This window comes from Astyanax mexicanus, chromosome 1, assembly GCF_023375975.1.
Source record: "Astyanax mexicanus isolate ESR-SI-001 chromosome 1, AstMex3_surface, whole genome shotgun sequence".
NCBI lineage: Eukaryota > Metazoa > Chordata > Actinopteri > Characiformes > Acestrorhamphidae > Astyanax > Astyanax mexicanus.
Genome location: NC_064408.1, coordinates 29773945 through 29790933, shown reverse-complemented (window position 1 = coordinate 29790933; position 16989 = coordinate 29773945). Strand labels below are relative to the sequence as shown.

The following is a 16989-nucleotide window of genomic DNA, read 5'->3' as shown; positions in this document are numbered from 1 at the left end:
ATTTTTGAAAAAATAGAGACTGATATGAGTGTTGGAATTCCCTTAAAATAAAATCCTAAAACTTGTAAGAATATAGATTTTCGGGTCATTTTTACAAAAACACATTTTCCACTGTGTCATTTAACACTTTAATATGACATGCAGTTCATGGATTACAGTTTAAAATCTACTGTCACATTGAGGGAAGGTAACCAATACCTGGATGTCACAAGTTACAGAACAAGTCATTTTTGATTTCTGCATACATGAAGGAAACAATAACTGTTAAAATGCATGCATGAACACAGCCATACTTTGTCTGCAATCGTCACGTATGCAATGCATGAGAATTGATAGCTTCTAAGTAACAGTATATTTAGGATTTTACCCTGTAACTCAACACATATCACTTTAACAACATCTAATGGGACATGTAAAATGAGACATTAAGCATAACGAGGAAAGGTTTATAATCACAAGACAATAATCAGGCCATTCTCCAGAACTCCTAGAGCCCAAACACTAAAAAAAGTAGTGTAGTCCTTATTCCTTATACGGAATAGAAATTGTCATTGATGTTTTAAACTAGTGATGACATTTCTGTGGTCACTGTAAATATAATCTTGAATAGCTGCACAATGTTTGAATTAAAATTTCAGAAATATTACATAAATCCATTAAGAGCTTATTTTGAGCGAAAAAACTGTCCAGTTCAAATATGCGTGCCTTGCATTCGAATTTATAGATCTATGCATGAGAGCAGTATGTATAATCATCAGAGCTTCTTACTCAAACCTTATTGTCATATGACACCAAAGTCTGATAAAGGCTTTCTCTACTTTGGTTCCCACTCACATTACTATTGTGGTCATTTTCTCGATGGCCAGAAGAACCTCCTTTAAGCTGCTCAACATAATCACAGTTCTGGTGAAGAAACAAGACATGGTCAAGGTGCTTGGGCCCCATCATAGCTCTCCTGTGAGCTATAGCAGATTCTCTTGGGGCAAAAGCACGGTCAGCAGGGATGCCAGTAGCAGGGATTGCCAGATATTTCCTCGCCAGTCTCGCCACAGCAGGAAAGCGGTGCTCCTTGTTACGCCACCAGTGCAGAGGTGACAGGCTGCGTTTGCACAGTGGCTCTGCAATATAATTCTCCAGCTGTTGATGGATCTCAGGCATCCGTTCAGTAGGATCCTCACCTAAAAGAATATCATACATGGTTTGCGGAAGAGGACTCATTCGCATTCGAGCAGCGAGCTGACGGTCACCCCTCAGTCCAGCTGCACTGCCTGTTCTTTTACGGCCACTGGTGACTTTGGACGGTGACCCCACAAGCACATTTTCATTGACTTGTTCTGGAGATGAGACACCTGCAAAGTTCTCATTCTGCTGCAGCTCAATGCTGTCACCCTCCTCTGCTGACGGGCAAGACTCAGGTGAATCCAAGGATGCTACTGTGGGGATAGGCAGTGGGTCATCTAATCCCAATACTGCAGGTCCACCTTCTGCTTCATTTCCTCTACCAACTTCTAAGCCGCTGTCTATTTCTTGGTCCACCGTCCCATCGTCATTAAAAGCCTGAACAGACAACAGCTCTTTGACTTTGTCATGCAGCTTGCTGCGTGCATGTGGGCTGAGAAATCGCATCTCTTTAAACCTTGGGTCCAAGAATGATGACAGGACAGCAGGACTTTCAAGCAAAGCTTCCTCGTCACTAAGCCTCCACCGTTTCTCCATTCCTGTACGTATCCTTTCCATGACTCCTCTAACTACAGGACAGCTGCACTCAGCCATGTTTTGCCCCAGGAGTCGGGACACACCCTGGAGACATGGCATCAAGGCAGAAATGGCAGCATTGATGTCCTCACTCAGGAAGGATGCTGCAATGCGCACAGTCCTTAGCACTGGTACCAGTTCGTGTAGTAAACGCCACTGATGGTCAGCTAAATTGGGTGCCGCTTTTTGCTCTTCCAGCACTGAGCTGACCACCCACTTAAGCTCTAGGAGACTCTCGCACATGTCAATGGCTGTGGCCCAGCGGCTTGGGTCATCCAGGACCAGGCGTGCTGCTCCTTTGTTGGCAGCTTCAGCTTTCTGATTCAGAGCTGCTGCTGCCTTTGCATCATGCTGGAAGTGTAGAACGATTCCACGGGCATCTGCAAGTGCCTGTCTGACAGTCTCTACATAAAGTCCCTCCTGGACACAGAGTTTAAGAGCCTCCCCTGCACAAAGAATTGGTTCCCAGCCCTCTGGAAGGGACAGAACAGGAGCATGACTAGGTCCAGGAAATTCCTGTGGATATTCTTGATCGAGTGTTAAGTTGCCCTGCCTCCTGCACTCAGCACCCCAGGGAGTGTCATAAATAACACAGAACACATAATTTTCCGGAAGGTTGAACTCAGAAAGAACTGCTTTTAAGATGTCTGCAAACTTAGCAAGTCCATTGTTTCTTTTGTATTCTGGTATCGGGCGCGTCTCCAGAACACAGCGAGCCAGGCGCCAGTTGGAGTCAACAAAATGTGCGCTGACAGTAAGGTAGGACTGACCACTGCCGTCAACTCCACAGCCTTCCACAGATCTCCAGTGTTCAGTGCAGAGAGCCAGACAGCGAGGAGCAAGGCCAGTTTGAAGATGTCGCTGAAGGCATTGTTTAAGAATGTGATAGCGATGCCACAGAAGGCTCCCAAGCAAGGAGGGTGAGGGCACTGGATAATTAGGCTCTAGGCAGCTAAGCAACAGTCTGAACCCTCTCTCTTCAACCACCGATAGTGGTTGCAGGTCTCTAAACACCATCTCCAGGATCAAATCTGTGAAGACACCAGCCCGCTTGTCACTGCAACCCCTAGTGCCACTGTTGTTGCTGCCACCACTGATGGTGAGCGTGTTGTTGATATCTTCTGAAGAAAAGCCATATGTCGTGTCCATTTCTTGATTAGGGATTGAGATAGAATTTGAAGTGCCACCTCCTCCAGCAGAACTAGGGGGATATGTGGAGCAGTGTTTGTTTTCACCTCCTTCAGCTGACAGTTGCTCATGATGCTCCTCTTTGATAACAACAGGCACAATGGGCTGAAATGGACCTGTTGAAACATCAATTGAGGCATTGGACGTTGCAAATCTGCTATTAAGTATATTAGGCTGAACCATTTGTTGATGTAATGCTGCGGGATTGTGGACGTTAGCTGGGTTAGGAGGGGGAACCGCTCCATCGCGAATGCTGTGTTTACGTCCCAAATGCTCCCTCATTGAGGTGGTACTGTTGTGAAAAGACAGCTGCCTCTTGCAGTGGTTACACTCAACTCGATACATGCTCAGCTGGGTGTAGTGGTCCCACACTTTGGATGTGCGACGCTCAGTACATGGTAGCATACGATCCATCCTTCTCCTCAGGATTGGAGTCCCTAGAACACCAGGCCGCCTCTGAATTGGTAGCTCCATGTGTGTTGTACCAAACTGTGGACTACCAAATGAGGGAGAAAAAACATTAATATGGTAATATCAGGTCATATTCATTAATTTCATTTTTTAAACTTATTTGTTGCAGCATTTGACTATCCGTGTCTGGGATACAGCAAAAAAAGTGGAATTGCCATGTGGGATGAAAAACTATAGTGTGTAATGGAATTATGTTGCAGTCATAACAGCTCAGTGATGAATTCAATCTGTTACCTAGCTACCTCCAGATGACAAAGATTTGTGCTCCAACAAAACTGACAACACAAGGGCACAGAGTAAAAAAATGTGACCCTTAAAGGAGCAACCTGGTGTAGTGAAACAGAATAAAGTGTAAAAACTTTTGTGGAATAGCCCACCAACAGTTTCCCCCAGCATTCCAATATACAGCACGTTTAGATCCCAACAGGCCTACAATGGTAGTGATAGGGGCATAGTGCATTTTTACACCATCACTAACTCAAAGTAACTATATGCTTCATTGATATAATTCCGGGGGCGCTAATATTCAGGGATTTTTCTCACATAAGAAAGTCCAGACCTGATTCCGCACCAGGGTTCAAGTATTTGGATAACGTATATATTTGGTTGCCTTTTACTGGCATTGTAAGCCTGTTTGGAGCATTGACTAAAAGCTCTGCATTTCGGAATGCTGGGGGAGAATGGAGGTGGGCTATTTGACAAAAGTGTGTACTCGTTATCATGTTTCACTACACTACAAGTCAATTTTACACTGGATTTTTTCTTTAACCCCTTAACATGCCAGGATTTTTGTCAATTGTCTACCTGACATTACACCACTAAATTCTGAGTATTTCTATTCAAGCATTATAAAAAAGCTTTCATGTTTTATAAGGAACATTACTGAAAAGCATAATTGTAATTGTAAATCTGCTAATGTCAAAATATAAGGAATAAAATCATAAAATTGGCTCTTTCCTGAACTTCATTTTAAAATCAATACAAATCCTGAATACAAATCAAACATTTACTGTCCTCCAAACCTTTAGTTTCGTTATGTTTGTCTAGTTTTTACGTCTATTTTCAAAGATGCAGAATTTGGGTTGATTCCTGTTACTAATCTGAAATTATTAAGTAAATTAGAGAGGAAACAGGCAGCGTCCAGCCCAAGTGTTGTGTAGGAGATTTTAAAGCCCTCAAATTTTCAGAATACAAATAAATTACTGAATAAAAGGCATGTTAAGAGGTTAATGGTCGATGTATTTTAAAATACAGTTTAAAATATACTAAAATTAAATAATTCAAATAAACAATCCTACCTTTCCTAGCTAACTGCTGATAAGCACATCCTCTGTATTTTCACATGCTACAGATTTCCTATTTAGCTAAACTGACAGTCAAGAAAAGAAGAGCCTGAAATAGGGTTAATTTAACCCCAAAATCATTTGTTAAAAGATACTGTTTACTGTTATTTTAGGACAACCATGCATAACTATTATTTTTTTTAAACCTGAGCCATTAAAGAGAATGACTAATTTGTTTATAGATATAGCGAATGCACTAGTGCAATTAACAAACAATGAACTAATTGATGTAAATCAGCGGTGTGCAGATATTGTTAAAATACGCTGTTTATCGTAATTCAGTTCAGATCACGTTAATGTTCTTCCGGGCCGCAATGGTCAGCAACATCCCATTCAGACAGCCAGCTAACACTTCTTCTCACGAGACGAACACAAAGAGCACGAGATTACACCTTAAATCGCAGCACAGCCCCTTTTCACGTGTATACAGCAACATCTATACCACAAGAAAGCATGCACAGAGATAAACAGTACCTATAATTATTAGGTTTACAACATCTCACAATTCCAAAACGGCCTCCTTTCACGTTTACGACCTCTACACTGGAAACGCTTCGCGATGCTGATGTTAGGGCTCGGGAGTAAACTACGAAACGATAGAAAAACGGAGAACAGCACGCAGCCTAACATAATATGCATAGCGGATGTATGCCATATTTTCTAGGGGTGCCTGAACCAAGGCACCAGTATAGCAGTATATGTGGCTAATATACAGTAAATACATCATCAAACTAAGCGCTGCTAAGCTACTAAGAGAAATCGTTCTCACGGTAGTTTTGGGACGGTCCCCAGGCCCTCCCCGTCAGCCTGCGTGTCCTTCCTGCTTGAGTCCATAAAAACAAAGCCGACAGGAGGAGCGGAGGGCAGGCGGGGAACTGCGCAGTGGCTTTATCAGCACTGATTAAACACACAGACACACAACCAGCCGCAGCTCAGCACACACACAGACACAGACACAGACATGGACTACTCCGGGAAGGAGAAAGAAGCGATGGCTCTGATCGCCGAAGCGGACAAGAAATCTCACACCACAGGCTCGTTCTTCGGGACATTCTTTGGGTAAGTATGTCGAGAACACCACCGGTCTGGATTAATCTGGCTCAAGTTCTGACCCCTTTATGTCCCTTTAGTTCAGTAAGAATTTTTTTCTTAGTAAAAGAGTAAAGATGCGGGTTTAACAGCAGTGACGTCACTACGGAGCCCCTAAAGGGACATCATGTAAAAAATAAACAAATAAATAATGCGTGGCCACGGCTTATTGGGAACTACTCTTAGTTATCTTGTTACCACGCCTTAAGTTATGGCCAAGCATTAGGATCTCATTCCCACACTTTAATAAGTTGTGGCCATGCATTAGGACTTCAACTTATTAGGAACAAGTCCTAATTATCTTGTTTCCACGCCTTAAAAAGTCATGTCCACGCATTAGGATTTCGTTCCAATGCTTTAATAAGTCATGGTCACACATTAGGATCTTGTTACCATGCTTATCAAGTTGTGACAAGGCAGTAGGGTCTTATTCCCCCGCTAAGTCATGGCAACGCATTATGATGTCGCTCTTACACTTTAATAAGTCACAGACATGCATTATGATCTCATTACCATGCTTAAATAAGTCATGGACATGCATTAGGATCTCATTATCATGCCTTTTTAAGTTGTGTAATGTATTAGGATCTCATTACAATGCTTTAATAAGTAGTTGCCACGCATTTGGATCACATTCCCACACTTTAATAAGTAGTGGCCACACATTTGGATCTTGATCCCATGCAATGTCTGCCACGCATGAGGATCTCGTTCCCATGTAGTAATAAGTCATGGACATGCATTAGGATCTAATTACCATGCTTTAATAAGTAGTGGCCACACATTAGGATCTCGTATCCATTCTATGGTAAGTCCTGGCCATGCACAAACCAATTTAATTAAAAATAAGTATTTTATTCCTGCACCCATGTAAAAAAGCCTCTTTTAGGAACTTTTAATTCATTTGTCATTATTTAAACATTTTAATGGGTTTTAAATGAAAGTTCAGTGATATGTATTAATACGTCTTGTATATATTAATATAAACATTTTAAAAAATCTAATGTAATACAAGAAATCTAAGTTGTTTCATTGATACGTAGATACATAAAATAGAAAAGTTGCTTAATTGTTGTCTAATTAATCATTCTATCTGGTGCACACCATTTACTAATGCTCATCAAGCAGGGGAATTACAGAAATAGTTGTGTCCTTTGTGAGGAAATAATCAAACAGATATAAAAAATATTTTGTAAATCATGTGATTTTTAATAATTTAAAAAGTTTTCATATGAAATAGTATATAAATGCATAGTATTATTCTAGGACAAACAGGGGTTTGTGCAGTAAATGTAATAAGCTTATGTTTAATTTGGTCATTTGAGCAATAGCAAAACAAGAGGGAGGGGGCACAGGACATCTTACACTGATAGGCACAGAATTGTTGCATTGGAACCACTTCATGGGCAGTTCACATTCTGCATAATAAATGCACCTAACATTAATTTCCTTCTAATTCTTTTTCTAGGAGTTCCTCCAAAGCCGAGGAGGCTTGTGATTTGTACGTAAGGGCTGCTAATATGTTCAAGATGGCAAAGAACTGGAATGGTATATTTAAATTGTATCCCACTAATAAACGCTGGTGGTATTTATTTTGATTGATTGATTTGATTTTATAACGTGTTGTGTGGTTGTTGTTGTTTTTTTTGTTAGCGGCTGGAGATGCATTTTGCAAATCTGCCAAACTGCAGCTACAAATGCAGAGCAAACACAATGCTGCCGTTAACTTCATTGATGCTGGCAATGCTTACAAAAAAGCAGATCCTCAAGGTATTATTTTAAGCAGTCTGTATTTCATTTTTTAAATGATTGGACTTTGGTAATTTCTGATCGTGTATGATTTCACTTTTTTCTATTTCCGCCTTTTAGAGGCCATCAAGTGTCTCTGCAGAGCTATTGATATCTACACAGATATGGTGAGGAAACTAATAAAGCACCTGTGTTCTGTATTTTTAGAATCAATTGCATTTTACTAGCAATAAACGCATAAGGGAATATACTCACCGCATTGTTAATCTCTCTGTTACTACAGGGACGTTTCAACATTGCAGCAAAACACCACATGGCCATAGCCGAAATCTATGAATCTGACCTGCTGGACTTTGATAAAGTGAGTGAAATATTTAATACGTTAAAAATATATATTGCTATGTATTGTTTGCTGCAGACACAAAAGGCGCAATTATGTTTATTTTTGACCCGTACATGTTACAAAAGATTGCCAGTAAAAGCCTGTCTCTGTCTTCATCCAGTTTAATGGTATTAATGTTTACAGGCAGTCATCCACTACGAGCAGGCCGCAGATTATTACAAAGCTGAGGAGTCAACCAGGTATACTTATGTTATTTTTAACTGGTGATTTTTTTTTTTACGACTGACACAGGGCTGAAGAAGGGGTTAGAGACACAAGTTAGCTGGGGTTGCTCACTGTGCTGTATACATACAAAAGTAGTGCCTCCAAATTAAAATATGCTTTTTAAAATTATTTTTTCCTCCAAATTTGAATCGCTACAGTACCTACCTCAATATATTGATTGCTTGATAATGCAACTAAATTTTCTGTGATCTCGCTCCTATTTCTATGGCATTTGTAGCAAAGTCTCTATTTTTTTTATTTTACAGGACATGTGGAAACTCTCTCACACTATGATGATTTTACCTTAAGTCATTTGAAAGATTAATCTACAGCTAAACTGTTAAATGTTAAAGGGTTTAACATTTTCACATGTGGTAGAATAAATAATTCATTTTAATAAAATAAAGGCAACCCAGATTGATTTATAATGATTTTTGTCTTTCTCATTTCTCATAGTTGTGCCAATAAGTGCTTTCTCAAAGTGGCTACATATGCTGCACAGTTGGAGCAGTACCAGAAAGCCATAGAAATATATGAGCAGGTAACAATATACATAATCTAATAATTTTGTTATTTCAGTGTCACGTATGCTTCTTTACACCCACGTTTGAATCTGTTTAGATTGGAACATATTCTATGGATCACACCTTGCTGAAGTATGGAGCTAAGGACCATTTCTTCAAAGCAGCACTGTGTCACTTCTGTGTAGATATGCTAAATGCCCAGGTAATGTTGCAGTTACATTGCAGTTGCATTGTTTGCAATTTAATCATATTTATGATTGTATAAATTCTCTCTTTTTTTTTTCTTTATTTTGTAACTCTGTTTAGTTGGCTGTGCAGAAATACGAGGAGATGTTTCCTGCCTTTTCAGATGCCAGGGAGTGCAAACTCGTAAAGGTTTGTATTCATATGAATTTTATTGTATTTTTATGGCTCAATATTGCTAAAATACTACACAGCTATATACTGACATTAGTGTTAAAATACTATTTTAATTTTTTTGTTACTTCATTCTGTTTAACAGAAACTTCTAGCTGCACACGAGCAACAGGATGTGGATGCATTTACTGATGCAGTGAGTTTTGGAATCAGATTCATTATTCTTCTGGTTTGTGCCCATTCCTATTTTATAGAATAAAAGATTGTGAATGCAAAAATCTCGTCCTATTTCTAGGTGAAGGAGTTTGACTCAATCACAAGGCTGGACCAGTGGCAGACCAGCATGTTACTGCGAATTAAGAAGACTATTCAGGACGAGGAGAGTGACCTCCGCTAACATTCTACAAAGATTCAGTGCCCTTCATTGAATTCCTATGCACATTTACACAACCTCACCATATTCCTTTCAGCTCTCAACTCATTCCTCAGCCTCTATTTTCTTTTATTTGGTGTAATGAACTGATTACAGTGGCCAAGTTGTTCTTGTTTATGTTTCAGATCTAGATTTAAGTACAAAGCTCTTTGATTCCAAAGATCACTGTGACGTTGTGTAGAATTGCACTGGTTAGTATTTAGTGTACAAATATTGATCTAGTTTATTGAAAAAATGTACTGCTTCATTAGCACTTACTAATAATTATTGAAGAATATGTGTAAATTAATCTGTACAATTTTATAACTGTTTTATTTTTCCTGCCAAAATCTGAAATTGCACTAATTGCTGTTTTCCTCCATTGAGGAAATTGGCACGGTTTCTTTTATTGTGAATAATTCATTTTAAAAGTGATGACATATTTAACAAATTCCATACATTTACTATTTATTGTGGCATTTCTGTGTCTGTAGGGAAACTAAATCAAAAATGTATATTAGATGTTTTTTGGGGGGGGAACAGACCATTTTGTTTAACAAATATGTTACACTAAATTTGTGCAATTCAGTTAAATTATTATATTATACTTAAATATTTATTTTTTTTGTTAATCTGTTAGTTACTGATGTTGGCTTTTTATTAAGAATCCAGAGAACAGTATTATAAGGATGTTATCCATCCTTGCTTTGCCATGTACAAAGCTGGATTATTTCACATTGTTATGCATTGTGGTGAATTTACTTCCGGCATTTTTGTTGATACTTGTTCAATTTCCTCATGGTTCCTCTCAGTTGCATCACAATAGTCCGTTAGTGATTCAGCTTTAAGCCATAATAATATTTCTAGTTTTAGAACAGTTTAGATTTAGAGAATATTGGTTTATTCTGTTCATCAGAATTTCTCTGATACGTTGGATGTTTGCAGTGTAATCAGGTCTTTTAGCTTACCTGAGCATGCAATGAAATGGAAAGATGATCTTAAAACAAGTTCCCTAAAGTGAACCCTATTGTCTGTTTATGACTGTGTTTAATGCAGAAGCTTGTGATCTAATAAACAGGGCATGTGTTTACTCCCATTTCCCTCAATGATAAAACTTTAAAAAATAAATAAATAAAGGATATAACTCAGATCTTGGATTAAGCATGTTTTATTTTACTCATTTGTTTAAAATGATTTCATGTAGACAGAACTAGGAGATAATTTATAAGTTAACAAAAAATATCTGAGTATAATAAGTAACAGAACTGGCATCTGTTGTCCATCAGTCTATACAAGATCTTCAGCTGTGCTCGCAACACAATGCATATGCATGCCACGACTGTTGTGTGTTATTGGACATTGTTATTGTTTTTCAATTCAGTCCAGTGTGTACCAGCTCTTTTTCATTCAGTCATCCTCCTCTTCCTCTTCCTCCTGCCCTTCGTTCTCCTCCTCAGACAACTGCTGGTCTTCTGGGGCTGCCTTAAGGGCTTGTTCTTCCTCCACACTGGGGTCCAGGACCTCTGTAATTTCAGGTTCACTCGGGTATTCTTGTTGGGGAGTGGGTGGCATGGGTGGAGTGTAGGGCTCCCCCAGGTATTTTAGCCCCCAGCCAATATATATGTTTTCAAAGTTCCTGTTGACAAAAGCAAAGTTGGGATGGGTGCTGTTTTCATATTACTCAATATTAATAATTATAATGTTTACCCAAAAATTTTACCCAATGGTCAGTTTAATTCTTGTCTAATATTTGAAACCTTGATGGAAACAAAAATGCCTTTTTCTGATATAGGACTGCATAGTGATAACAAGAAGTGTGATGTGCAACGATATAGGAGTTCATGATTACAATTATAGGAAGTTTTAAAACATGGAGTAGGTCAAGAAAACAAAGGAAGTCCAAAACTGCAATACAACTGGACAGAAATAAGAACCTTGCAGATCTTGTTGGTTCTGTGGTCTGTGATTGCTCTCCATGGAGGCTCAGGTGTGCGAGGAAGGCATGGCATGTGAAGGCATGGAAGGGGACAAGGTCGCATAATGACTAATTAATTTACTCTTACTGCATATAATATAATTAACTGTGCGTTTATTATGGAACTTATGCACTGATGATTAACAAAATATTATACATAATATTAATTGTGCCACCTTATTTTGGCGTCATTGTTCCTCAAATCAAAGCTTCAAAGGCTTTGCTGATAAAAAATATTTTACAGAATACAGCAGCACTATAATTATTTTACCAGAAATACCTCACACTGCATGCTGATATATGAAATACGTTACTAATAAATAATAACTATTTCATCATACAGAACAAATAGACAAACGTCTTGAATTGAATTCCTGTCCAAAAAAAAGTTCTTACTTGCCAGATGCGTAGGCATAGGCTCCGGGCCACAAATTGGAGCGCACATAAGCAATGGCATACTCTGGGATTAGGTTCGAGGAGATCCTGGTGCTCCAAGGAGGAGTGTTATTGACCACTGAAACATAATATCAAACGTTTAGATCATATTCATATCATATCAGGATAAGAAAGTGTTCTTAAAAAATATGTCAAACAAAAGGAAACATGGCTAACAACTGAAAGCAGGCAAAACTTGTCAGTGTAGCAAATTTTGCAGAACAGAAGATTTCAAGATGAAGGGCCAGACATCCCTTGCTTGAACATACACCAGAACTGTGTCAACACTGTGCACACTCTGCTTTAAGGGATACAGACAGGACATAGCTAACCTGCATCCTCAGACAGTGGTGTGAGAAGCGGTGGTCCGACCTCAGGCTCAGGTTCGTCGGGCTCCTCCTCTCTCTCCTCTCCTTCAGCTTCATCATCTAATTCCTCCTCAGTCTTTTCAGATATTCTGACCCAGACACAACGACCCTGACACACAGAGGAACAACTGATCAAAGTGTTAAGGGACATGTGCTCATTGATTGTTTCTTCTTAAATCAAAGGTATTAAAGAAAGAGTTTATGCTGTGGGCTTTCTTGATTTTGGACAATTGCTTTTGCGTTTGCAGAGGTCAGGATGTTGGATGATGCTCACCATTCCACCTTATTCCCAACACCACCACTTATTCAGAAATATTGGATGGAACTTTATCATTCCATAGTAACAGTACCACTGCTCCACAGCACAATGCTGGGGGCTGTATATGCCTATAGCCCATGCTTTGGTATTGGGTATGGTGCCAATAGGTTTTTGTTTATCTCCTAGTCTACTAGCAATACTGCTGTACTGGAACTAGATAAACTCTGTGTTTGTGTGATGGATTTGCCAACAGTGGATGCAACTGAAAGAAGCTGAATTCATTCATTGAATGTTTCCACAAACATTTGTACAAATAGCGTACGTGAAAATTGCTCAAGGTGCAGGTGCACCAATAAAATACATTTCATATTGTCTTTTCAGCAAAAGTCACCTGTTTGTTGATGTGCTGGACATGGTGGACCCAAGTAGACAATGACTCTACCATGTCCGGCACTGGGATGCCCTCAAACTCAGGGTTCTCAATAAAGTTGTCTCGCGCTCCCTCTTCTGCTTCTTCTTCCTCTTCTTCCTCAAATACGTAGAAACCCAGCGGACTGACCTGGGTGCCAGCAGAGATGCGGGCAATCTGGGCCCGTAGATAGTTGGCCTCATTGCCTGGAAACGGTGGGTAGGTAATTATAGGGGCATCCAAATGACCAGTGAAGAGTTTGCGGATCTGTCGTGCCACCACAATCTGAGCGGGGGTGACATCAGGAAGGCGCACCCATGGCAGACCAGGCTCTCGACATACAAAGTAGGAGAACTTGTTTGTACCGGAACTACGAGCCTCCATGGGCACTGAAGGGGGTGGTTTGTAAGTTGACTTTGGGAGCAAATCATTCTAGAACAAAAAATATAATATTATATAATTGGGTCCAAGCAAAATAAACAAAACAACAGTAGAAATATTAGAGATAAGGCAATAATTCTAAAATTAAGAAATTCTTTAGTTTTAAGTTTGCTTCTTTAGTTTTGCACTAGCTTTATACTTGGATCTACCTTTGCCTCCAGCAAAGACAATATTGCAACAAATGCACCTACTAAGTAGTGTACATACACACTTTTATATATACAAAATATAAACATAAACGATTAACAAGGCAGACACTGTTGTGTGAAGCACTCTTACTATGTGCACACCCACTCCTACCTCATCCTCATCTCGAGCTTCTTCTTCCTCCTCATCTTTTTGTGTCTCCTCGGCCTGTTCTTCCTCCTCGTCTCTACATTCCACTTCAGCCACAATGTAGTTTGCCTCACGGCCCAGGATCTTACCCCAGAATCGGCAGCGCTGAAGATGTTGTGTATCCACCAGCTGTTTCAGGGCCAGAAAGATCCTCTGGGTCTCTTCCCGGCCCAAACCCACCTCAGCCTGGTCGAAGAAGAAACTCTGCTCAACCAGATTGGGCAGAGGTGTTTCTGCCTAAAATAAAACAGAGAAGAAACTTTGCAGCAGATAAACATGGATAATGACTCAAATATAAGGCAAAAGAAAGGAAAAAAGAAGGAATTCTTACTAAGAAATCAAAAATGACTATTCAGAATGCCTGATGTTTAAAAAGTAGTCTCTGTCCTGTTTTTACCTCTATTATATCCACAAATTGTAACCCTTCTTGTAGGCCACTTAGGTCGCTTTATTAAACTAAACACTTTATTTTACCAAGTTTTGACCTGTATATACAAGAGCATCTCAAAAATTAGAATATCATTGAAAAGTCTTTCAGTAATTTAGTTCAAAATGTGAAACTCATATATTAAAGTATATAGATGTATTACACACATAGTGATCTATTTTAAAAGATGCCATGTCATCTGCTGGTGTTGGTCCACTGTGCTATATCAAGTCCAAAGTCAGTGCAGTGTTTTCCCAGAAAATCTAACACCACTTCATGCTTCCCTCTGCTGACAACTTTTATGGAGATGCAGATTTTATTTTCCAGCAGGACTTGGCACACTGCCCACACTGCCAAAAGTACCAATTAGTCTTATATAATATTCAAATTTTCTGAGATACTGACTTCTGGGTTTTCATTGGCTGTAATAATCAACAATAAAAATAAATAAATGATCAAAATAGATCACTCTCTGTGTAATACATCTATATAATATAAGAATTTTGAACTGAATTACTAAAATAAAGGAACTTTTTAGAGAAATTACATTTTTTTGACATGCACCTGTATAGTTGAAAGTAACACAACAAAACAAATGTGAGTCTTCTTACCATGCCCTCTTCTTGCTCATCCCCTGCCCCCCTTATGAACAAGGCTTTCTGTTCCTGGGCCAGTGCGAAGGCTGCATTATTTTCTGGAATGGAGCGCAGGGTGCTCTGATTGTCCTGTAGTTGGTTGGCCTTCACCTGTAGACTTATGTCTTCAAACACATCAACTGCATTCGGTGGGCGCTCGTCCATAACTTTGGTGAGCACACGTGCCAGATGATCATAGCTGAGACACACAACAAACATGGCGTTTTGTGAAATTATTAATAACTTGGTTAGTAAGAGTGCCACAGTTTCAGTGCAAAGCAGTCCATGTTTCTAGTTTACATCAACACAGCAAATGTAGCTGTAGGGGCGTAGCATCAAATCTTGGGCCCTGTACACTCTCAATGTCAGTGGGCTCCTATCCATGCCAGTACACAAGAAACATGAGTGAAAAAAAATTGGATTTTCATGGGCACCTCTCCCTACTTGGGCCTTGGGTAGTCAGGTCTACTGTTCCCCCCACTACCACACCCATGCTTAGCTGTCATTGGCTGGATGACCAAAATTCTGCTTCTCTTTGTCCAATGATAAATGCATAGAGGCATGTCTAGCCATGAATGATCACACTACTCACAGTAGCCTCTGAGAGCCTATCTATAGGGCAACAGGGAAAACATTTTTATGCCCTGTTTTTTTTTAAATAGTAAAATCAATCATTAAAATATTACATAATATTATATTATAGTAGTAAATCTAATTATTAAAACTTAAATAAAATAAATTTAATATATATTTTTTTTTTTGTTAAGTGTTATTTAACCACAACTAGGCCAACTTCAGCCTCGTCAAAAATGGTATATTGTGACAGGTTTAATCACAACAAATTATTTTTAATTTTACCATATAATTAACAGTGCTGCGGACAGATATATTTAAAATAGCTAATATGTTAAAGCCTGAATCAAAAGCCCGATATTAAGAAGCCAATGGTGACGAAAAATAAGAGCAGTAGTTAATATGAGCACAGTGCAGCGGTGTGTCCAGCTATAGGTTTTAAGTTTTTATCATGTTATAAATATAATTTAAACTGAGAGGAGAACCGAGCAGAAACTCACAGATTCTGGTTTGTTTTGGTGCTGCTTTTTAACAGGAAAGCCTTAAAATTCAGAGCAGCTTGTTGTCTCGGGTCTGTATCACTCGACGAGTCTCCGGGAGCTTCCATTTCTGTTCCCTAATTTAACTAAATTAATTTAAGCAGAATTAACCCGTTTTATTAAACTAAACCGTCCTGAGTGGAAGAAACGAGTAGTTCACAACACTAACGAACTCCCGTTGCTATGGAGCTCAGGACTCATTAATCTGATTGGCTACACTTGGGAACGTGTTGCGCGCTTGTTAGACATTAGAGGGCGCACGTGAGTGAGAGCAGAGAGTCTCTAATAGAGAAGAGAGCAGAGATGATCAAGCTGATCTTATAAGTAAAGAACTTACTGCTTCTGTTCTGCCTTTCACTCTGAGAACTTTCCACTGCTTAACTACACAACACAGTACTGTACTTTTACTTTCAGTACTTCAGAACTACATTTTACAATAAACTACTTGCAATACTTAAGTACAGAAAATGTAAAATACTTCAGTACTTCTACTGTGTGGTGGTTACAGAAAACTTTAAAAACTCCAGTACTTTATACAAGTCAGGAAAAGAATACACACTTATGAATCTCTTAAGCGTTTGTTTGACCACCAGAGGGCGCGCCAAGAGTGAAGTTTTTAAACTCCAGTTATAAACCTTTTAAACTGAGAGCTCTGGATATAAATCCAACATCAGCCCAAAGTAACAATAATGCTAGTGCATTTATTGCCTAAACCCTATGTACTGCAGAAATACTAAAATATACTGGTTCATCTCAAAAAATAAAAATATCATTGAAAAGTTACTTTTAGTAATTCAGTTAAAAATGTGAAACTCATACATTATATAGATGTATTATACACAGAGTGATCTATTTTAAGCGCTTATTTCTTTTATTGTTAATGATTTTGGCTTACAGCCAATGAAAACCCAAAAATCAGTGTCTCAGAAAATTATAATATTATATAAAACCATTTGGTTCTTTTGGCAGTGTGGGCAGTGTGCCAAGTCCTGCTGGAAAATGAAATTCACATCTCCATAAAAGTTGTCAGCTGCATGAGCGAGATTCAAACCTGTGACCCCCCGTTCATAATCGCAGCGAATTAGAATTTTATATAA

The 16989-nt window shown here is 39.0% G+C and overlaps 3 protein-coding genes across 5 annotated transcripts; 1 reads left to right on the top strand and 2 right to left on the bottom strand.

Annotated features, from left to right (window-relative positions):
• Positions 1–88: 88 nt before the first annotated feature.
• si:dkeyp-117b8.4 (E3 SUMO-protein ligase ZBED1) lies at positions 89–5609 on the bottom strand. Of its 3 annotated transcripts, none has more exons than XM_007260361.4 (2): positions 5527–5609; positions 89–3439 (listed from the first exon to the last, which is right to left on the bottom strand). In XM_007260361.4, exons 1-2 carry the CDS (start codon positions 5589–5591, stop codon positions 769–771), a joined length of 2736 nt encoding a protein of 911 aa, XP_007260423.1. In that variant the 5' UTR covers positions 5592–5609; the 3' UTR covers positions 89–768. The 3 variants fall into 3 exon arrangements, with proteins under 3 accessions (XP_007260423.1, XP_015464097.1, XP_007260424.1); XM_015608611.3 differs by lacking the exon at positions 5527–5609 and adding an exon at positions 5232–5463; XM_007260362.4 differs by lacking the exon at positions 5527–5609 and adding an exon at positions 4713–5225.
• Positions 5610–5660: 51 nt separating this feature from the next.
• On the top strand, positions 5661–10645 carry napaa (N-ethylmaleimide-sensitive factor attachment protein, alpha a). The gene is made up of 11 exons (XM_007260363.4): positions 5661–5816; positions 7315–7394; positions 7500–7616; positions 7716–7762; positions 7879–7956; positions 8122–8177; positions 8659–8743; positions 8824–8928; positions 9033–9101; positions 9229–9279; positions 9379–10645. The coding sequence occupies exons 1-11, from the start codon at positions 5719–5721 to the stop codon at positions 9478–9480; spliced, it is 888 nt and encodes a 295-aa protein (XP_007260425.2). The 5' UTR covers positions 5661–5718; the 3' UTR covers positions 9481–10645.
• Positions 10646–10647: 2 nt separating this feature from the next.
• On the bottom strand, positions 10648–16084 carry rsph4a (radial spoke head component 4A). Its single transcript, XM_007260360.4, has 7 exons — positions 15854–16084; positions 14757–14979; positions 13683–13955; positions 12924–13373; positions 12238–12382; positions 11867–11984; positions 10648–11131 (listed from the first exon to the last, which is right to left on the bottom strand). Exons 1-7 carry the CDS (start codon positions 15958–15960, stop codon positions 10903–10905), a joined length of 1545 nt encoding a protein of 514 aa, XP_007260422.2. The 5' UTR covers positions 15961–16084; the 3' UTR covers positions 10648–10902.
• Positions 16085–16989: the final 905 nt, after the last annotated feature.

Bases quoted from the DNA above. Each gene is read 5' to 3' on its own strand.
- si:dkeyp-117b8.4 (XM_007260361.4), bottom strand. From the start codon at position 5,591: ATGGACTCAAGCAGGAAGGACACGCAGGCTGACGGGGAGGGCCTGGGG. The intron at 3,440-5,526 runs GTGAGAACGATT...CTCATTTGGTAG, and splicing joins GGGACCGTCCCAAAACTACC to TCCACAGTTTGGTACAACAC.
- napaa (XM_007260363.4), top strand. From the start codon at position 5,719: ATGGACTACTCCGGGAAGGAGAAAGAAGCGATGGCTCTGATCGCCGAA. The intron at 7,395-7,499 runs GTATATTTAAAT...TTTTTTTGTTAG, and splicing joins GATGGCAAAGAACTGGAATG to CGGCTGGAGATGCATTTTGC. The intron at 8,744-8,823 runs GTAACAATATAC...GAATCTGTTTAG, and splicing joins CCATAGAAATATATGAGCAG to ATTGGAACATATTCTATGGA.
- rsph4a (XM_007260360.4), bottom strand. From the start codon at position 15,960: ATGGAAGCTCCCGGAGACTCGTCGAGTGATACAGACCCGAGACAACAA. The intron at 13,956-14,756 runs GTAAGAAGACTC...GTTTTATTTTAG, and splicing joins ATGAGCAAGAAGAGGGCATG to GCAGAAACACCTCTGCCCAA. The intron at 11,132-11,866 runs GTAAGAACTTTT...TTTTGTCAACAG, and splicing joins TATGCCTACGCATCTGGCAA to GAACTTTGAAAACATATATA.